The sequence below is a fragment of the Montipora capricornis genome, chromosome 12, assembly GCF_036669925.1.
Source record: "Montipora capricornis isolate CH-2021 chromosome 12, ASM3666992v2, whole genome shotgun sequence".
Taxonomy (NCBI): domain Eukaryota; kingdom Metazoa; phylum Cnidaria; class Anthozoa; order Scleractinia; family Acroporidae; genus Montipora; species Montipora capricornis.
Window position 1 is genome coordinate 2,402,887 of NC_090894.1, and position 7,500 is coordinate 2,410,386.

General features: G+C 41.8%; 1 protein-coding gene across 1 annotated transcript in view; it reads left to right on the forward strand.

Annotated features, from left to right (window-relative positions):
• Nucleotides 1-7,500, forward strand: part of LOC138026431 (4-hydroxybutyrate coenzyme A transferase-like) — an 18,495-nt gene that overhangs the window by 10,065 nt on the left and 930 nt on the right. The window contains exons 8-9 of the mRNA XM_068873788.1: nt 5,309-5,437; nt 6,795-7,500. The exon at nt 6,795-7,500 is cut by the window's right edge and continues 930 nt beyond it. Coding sequence (XP_068729889.1) covers nt 5,309-5,437; nt 6,795-6,982 — 317 coding nt within the window. The 3' untranslated portion in view covers nt 6,983-7,500. The remainder of the gene's footprint in view (nt 1-5,308; nt 5,438-6,794) is intronic.

The window sequence follows — 7,500 nt, forward strand, 5'->3', positions numbered from 1 at the left end:
GTGATAGTTAACTATATCCTTATATAAGTAGTCCCACAGGTACAAGCTATCGTCGACGTCGTCAAAAATAGCAGCTAATTGCCACGGCGCATGTTCCATATCATTCCTAAATTGTTTAATGTCAAGTGATTTGTATGCTTTAGTTGTTATATACTTGGGTTTAGGATTAACTCTAGTAGTCATAAAGACAGCAAATACTAAGTGATGATCAGAAATACCAAGGTCAATTGCGCCAGAGGTTTTCACTTTAGCTGGTTGACTGGTGATGATGAGGTCAATGAGAGACTTTGAAGTAAGTGTAACTCTTGACGGGCAGGACATGATGTTTTTCAGGCCAAAAGAGGAAATTATCCTTTTCAGCCTTCTTCCATATTGAGATTCAATATTACTTGATCCTTTTAACATGTCGGAATTGAAGTCGCCCAAAAGAATAATATTTTTCCTTCTTAGCCAGATGTTTTCTAGCACGTTCCTGAAATGATTGAAAAATAAGGAGTCTAGAGGTGGTCTATAAATACATCCTATCAGGAAAGATTGTGATCTTATTGTTACATTTAGCCATGCCGCTTCTAAATGGGTGCAATTCCAACGGGTTACCAAATAAGCAGTAAGGTTCGCTTTGAAATATATTAAGACACCTCCTCCAGGACCTGAATCACGATCTCTTCTCACAAAACTGTATCCATTGATATTGATCCATTCATCTGGAATATCTTCTCTTAAATGGGTTTCCGAGATGCCCAGGATATCAAAACTAGCTTGATCTAAAATATTATGGACTTCTGGTAGCTTATTTAGTAAACCATTGATGTTAAGATGAGCAATTTTCAAGTTCCTGTCACCAAGTTGTTGATTCAAGACAAAGAAAGGATCATCTCCTTGCTCCAAGACACTAGCGAAGTCGCCATCTTCCAGGTTCACTTGAATATAGTCAGAGGTCTGCTGCAGTAACATACACTTCGGGCAAAGCCAGGAAAGATTTTCCAAGTTGATCATTTGTTGGTATTCACGAGGAGTAACTGAACCACATTTTATATGGCACCATTGTAAGCAGTTATCACATTCAATGGCACGGTGGTTAGAAGCGACAGTTCTCGAGCAAATCGAGCATTTGTCCTTAGTCGTATTAGATGCTGCTGTTTAAGGGCCAGGGTTAATGGCTACATCACCACTTGTATTTATCCTGTTGATCTGGAAACGAGAAGTGGCATTCGGATAGTAACTAATCAACAAGGAGAGAAATTTCTTCCTTCGCAAATGTTGTTTTACTATTGGCACTTGAGCTTGTTCAGGAACGGAAACCAGGAATATTGATCTTTCAGGTTGAAATAAATAAGTAGAATCTCTCCTGACGTCTTGAGAAGTATTTATCTTGATATTAAGAACGAGGTAAACAAAAATTATGGCTATTAAGTGTCTTATACTGGACAAAGAAGACGGAGATAAAAATATAACCGCCATCTTGCCCCCTCGGGGATTCGAATCTGTAAGGAGGTTTCTTGAATATGTTTGCCAGCAATGGCTGGTTTTCAATAAAACTCGACTGAGTTGCGCGTCAGTATTTCTTGAAGATTTGACACTGCTGGGTTGTATGTTGTGACGAATCAATATGGTACAAATTTTGTCGCCGGGTTTAGCTGTTTGTTTAAGAACCGACTGCTTAGGATAGCCTCGCTCTTCAAGGCGGGCTTTCATTGTTTTGGCTGGGAATGATTTGTGAGGATATTTTGGCATATGTGAATGTGAATAATGAAGTTCCCCTTATCTTCTGTACCATCGATAGGATTTACAAATCCAAGACACTTTCTAATCAGTTAAGTCTGTTGAAATATAAAGCGACCAGCTCTAGTAGCAACCGCTTTTTCGAATTCCCTGGGTGGTCGCTCACGAGAGCTTCGGCTATAACATAACTAATAGCAAACACAATTCAAAGTTTGACTAGATTCTAGAATACCCGGCCACTAAGATCTGGAACTGCTCCCGCTGTCCCGCAGTATTCTTCCGATTATACAATTGTTCGCGCCCGACAAAACACAGTCCCTAATAACGAACTCAACGCAGACGACCAAAGGAACACTCGATTATTACTCGTTCTAAAAGAGTTGCCCCCGAACGAACGCAAACCAAAAAGAAACAACACATCAATACTCGATGTGTACTCGTTCTAAACGGTAGCACTAGTTATAGAATCACTGAATTTCACTTAGTTTACGACTACGGGAGTGCGGGACCAACATATTTATGCCGTGAAAAAAAAAAAAAAAGGCCGGGTATTCTAGAATCTCACCCAAAGGTCAAAGTTTCTCTCTCCAAAGTTCCAGCATGTAGCCGGCTTGGCAGGATTAGCTTGGCAGGATTAGCTTCTGTGTGAATGAGACCACAATTGTGTATAACAGCTAGAAGTCAGGGTACTTAGCCAAGTACTGGAGCTTCACTCAAAACTCAAAACTCAAAACTTAAAAATCAAATTCATACATACACGAACCAGCGTAATCTTTCCGTATTAGTATATATGACACAAGCATTTACTCAGCAAATAAAGTTTGTCAAGCGCGCGCAACGCAGGTTGATCGTTGTTTACGAAACATGCTCAATTCGGTTGCCCGAATAGTCCGGGAAACACTTTTTCAGTTCGGGCGAATGGACTTTCATTGTGGGCGAAACGACAGCAATTCAAGTGGCAGAAGTTAGGCTAGAATTTCCGTTTTTTTAAAAAAAAGCAAAGAAACTTGTTTTGATTGCAGCGCGTTTCTTGCCTGTTAACCGCAGATTTCGAACAACTTCCAAAACAGCGAAACAAGTTAGAATCAGATAATTTTCTTACTTTTATGACGGCCTTCCGCCTCTACGATATAATAATAATAACTGCCGGAATGAAGTGGAGCAGAGATATGAACATTCCTGTAATGGAGTGCTACTACCTGAGTAAGCCAGTTGGTGAAAGTGGCAGACGAGTCAGAGGACATAGAAAGAGAATGCATGCTGTCTGGAAGGAAGGAGGTTTACCGAAGATAACAGAGTAGAGACTATGTGATCAGGCTAGAGCTATCAGAAAGAATCAGTGGTTTACTTCCGTCTAGATAGATGAATAAGGAGCAGAATGACTACAGTCGATGAAAAAATAGAGGAACAGGGTGCCGGGGGTATAGACAGAGCGACAGAACTGACATCTTGTGGAAAGACACTTGGTTTAGTTGATATTAGACGGGGGATCTTTCAAGGAAACATCCTGTCCCCCCATATCTTCGCTGTTTAATGCATGGTACCTTTGACCAAGATCAAAGCTGGATATACCTTAAGAGATGTCAAAATAAATCACTTGTTCTTAATGGACGACTTGAAGGTCTATGGGAACAATAAAGCAGGGATTGAAAACCTTGCATCTACCGTACAGTTGATTGGCCAAGACATAGAAATGGAATTTGGGATAAAGAAATGTGGTGTTGTGTAGCTGGAGTGGGTAAATTTGTGTAAAAGTGAGGGTATGAAGTTGATGACGCTGGTTAAAAGTATCTACAATTGTAGGCGTTCTAGAGTTGGACAAGTTCAAGGAGAGGGAAATGAAAGACATATTTCGAACAGAGTACTTAAGGCGGCTCAAACTTGTCATGGAATCTCAGCTCAGTAATAAGAACAAGATCAAAGCAAACACTTGGGCTGTGTCGCTCATGAGGTATGGAGCAGGAACAATTAAATGGAATAAGGAGGAACTTCAGAAAATAGATAGGAAGTCTAGAAAAATCATGACAATGAATGAGGAGCTGCACCCAAGAAGTGACGTTACCAGAATATACGTACCCGTAAAGAAGGGAGGAAGAGGCCTGATTAGTTGTGAGAGCTGCGTGAGGGAAGAAGAGAATAACTTGGAATGAGCTGGTATGTGAGAAATAGTGAAGAGACATTACTCAGGAAAGTTGGAGATAGCAATTTATTCAACATCTCAGCGGCTGTGGATCCAAAGGAGTACAAAGTGAATGAAGCAAACGAGAAGGAGAATGAATGGAAGTAGAAAATAATAAGTGGGAAGTATGTGAGAGAAAAGGAAGGTATTGACTGGGATAGAACTTGGCAGTGGATTGCAAAAGGAGATTTGAGAGGATGTATTGTCGCCCTGATATGTAGCGCCCAAGAACAAGCTTTGAGAACAAATTATATGAGATTTCATATTGATCACACAGCAGAATCCCCTTTGTGCAGAATATGCGGAAGTAAGGGAGAAACGGTGGCCCATGTGGTGAGTGAGTGCGGTAAGCTGGCGGAGACAGAATGTAAAGAAGGCTCAATAATGTGGCGCGCTATATTCACTGGCAACTTTGTGGTAAATGTGGATTGGAAAGAGCTAATAGCTGGTAAGAACAGAAGCCCGTTGTAGTGCCTGTTGTTATTGGGGCCCTTGGAGCCGTATCAGTCAACTTTAAGGAGTACATGAAGCGAATCGGCGTGAATGTGAAGTTGGAAGTGATTCAGAAAACAGCATTGCTGGGGACAGCAAAGATATTAAGGAGGGGAAGTACTGTCCCTGTAAGAAGAAGGAAAAGAGAGACGTGGGACCCGTGGTGGCTTGTTGTAACCCGCTCTGAATATCCTGCCGGAGTCTACAAGGAATGGACATAATAATAACAACTTTATTTAAGTGTCAATGGATTTAGCACAATAGCACTAAGTAGGGACACTAACGAAATTAACTCGAATCAAATCATTTGAAATCAAATATTGGTTTTTGTGGAGAGGGGAAAACCGGAGTACTCGGAGAAAAAACTGTCAAATCCATCATCAGAATAAAGCACCAACAGCAAACTTATCCCACATGTGGCCACGAGTCCGGAATCGAACCGGAGCTGCATTAGCGGGGTGGGTGAATGCTACAGCCACTACGCCACAACACCACTACGCCATCGCTGCTCCCCCACCCACCTAATTCGAGAATTTGATTGGTTATTGCATAATTTGATTGGCCCGCTGAATACCTAACATCAAACATAACATTAATGTTAAAATTGCCACAATTCGAAATTATATATTGACTTTAAAACATGCATTAAGGGGCGAGGAGACCTCTAAAAACTATAATGGTTGCCCTATTGTTGAAACAACAAGGCAACGACGATACGTCACAATGATTCAAGATGGCGGCGCCCGGGAATTTCGAAAACCAAAACGAGCGTTTTTGAAATTTATTTATTTCAGATACAAACGCTTTCATTGGAAAAATTTGAAACGATGTTTATTGTAATCATTATGTTCTGTGGTTTAACGATATTTTCTTGTTTTAGTGGAGGTACCCTTTAATATAAATTACTGCTTTTAGGTGTTGGTGGTCAGATCGACTTTTTACGAGGTGCAGCCCTTGGGGAGGATGGCCAAGGTAAACCTATCTTAGCGCTGAATTCTGTCACCAAGAGAGGCGAGTCGAAGATTGTACCTTTCTTAAAACAAGGTGAGCTTAGTCGCCAAAACAATATATGAATGAGATATCGAGTTTACGTCAAGTTGTAATATAAATAAAATACTGAATTCTATCAGCAGTGATGCAGAACTATCCCCTGAGTTTGCTATCTTAGTTTTCCCGGTCATGTCGCTGACAGGTTAGCTTCGGTAGGGTATGACCGCTAACCGGTTGCTCAGCTGGTAGAGCATCGGGCTGTCGCGCGGAAGGTTGATCCTTAAAGTAACTGAAGAGAAAATGCTGCCTAAATGTAATTTCATCTGTAAATATTTAGACTTTCAAGTCTTCGCAGATAAGGAATATAATCCGTAGTCCCCGTGTCACAAATATCCTTCTTGTTCATAAGTTCCCTGTAGGACGTTAAAGAACCCACACACTATTCGAGAATAGGAGGGAACGGAGCCCGCGGTGTTGTGGCTGTCCTATTCTCTTTAGCATAAGTGCCGCCTTGGCGTGATGTCTCTAAAAAGGCTTGTGGTGTATGAGGCCACCTAAGCAGAAACAGCCACAAGTCAAGAAGGGAGTTTGCCAAGTGCTGGAACATGAAGATGTAGATGTAGATGGTATCGAACTCTGGCTCTCGTGCGGACAATTGTGGGTTTATCCCCGGCGACGGGGAGCACTGACATTCTAAAACGGATGAGAAGAAAGTGCAGCCTTTGTTATCGTATGAGCGAATAGGGTGAAAGGCTCTGTCTTACAACTTAGCACCGACCGTTTATCCGATCCGTTTGCTTCCAAACATCAGGCCACAAATCATCCCCATTTGTCCCTGTCCATTGCCGTTAGTTTTGCGGACACCCATGAATACATGTAGGCGTCCACCCGGCTTTATGTACCGTCCTCTTCCAAGTCATCGCTGGGTGCACTCTTCCTCACCCTACTAACCCTAACCCACCACTCGTTTGATATTTTAATTAAGTGAATTTTTGTCACCCATTGCAAATGTCTCCCAGTAACACCAACCCCTTTTACATAGCCAGACCACAACTTAAAGTCCGAGTCCCATTCTTTGCGGGCAGCTGCAGTTTTGCGTGTTCTCTAGTCTTTCACATGTTGCAATGACCATTGGAGTGTTGTGGGACGACATCTAAAGCCTTTCGTTAAGGTTTCACTTATCATTGCGAAAGAAACAGTTTTTTCTCAGTTGTTCTTTAAAGATGTTTATTGTTGGTCTGGCCGGAGCTAAACCCGCGACCTCCAACTGGAGCATACATGCATTCTTGTGCTCACCGTACTCAGTCGGCTATTGCCCCGGTTGGTTCTAGTCTTCGGTGTTCGAGGTGTTTCCTGTAAATTGCATGACTAAGGGGCCTTTTTAAAAATGATCTGTGCTTTTTTTTTGCAGGCGGCGGTGTGGTTACAACCCGTGCGCATGTGCACTACATTGTTACCGAGTATGGGATCGCTTACCTCTTCGGCAAGAATTTGCGGCAGCGAGCTCATGAACTGATTCGAATCGCACATCCGGATCATCGAGAGGCCCTGGAAGCAGCCGCCTTCGAACGGCTGAAGTGTATGCCATCACCCGACTAATGGAGGAGGAGAAGGACAGGTGTTTGTGAATACCTTACATTTAATCTACAATCAAACACTCTGTTTTGCAAAGCAAGTCGCCAAATCCCAGATGAGAGCTTAGCATAACTTCGACATAGTCTGATAAACCCTTCAAAAGAGACCTTCCGTTCTTAATAAAACGTAAATTTAGACCAGAGAAAATAACTTTTACAATCAACCTTGTTCGAGAAAGGTTTTTAAAAAGTGTTTGTGTCTGAAAAATAAAATAATTTTAGAATCGCTTATTCTTTGATTGCAGCTGACGTCATGCCTGGCGGCCATGTTGGTGGAAAGAGGAATAACGAAAAAGTCTTTGGGGAATTTGACTCTATTATTATGCAAAACTTGAGCTACATTTTTCTATTGTTTTGGCACCAACATGGCCGTATTATCACGTGAGTGATATCAAAGAATTTACTCTTTCAAATACGCCATCTTGCACAATTGCAACGTGGAACGGTTGCCCTATATTGTTCTGATACAGAGAGATTTTGTGT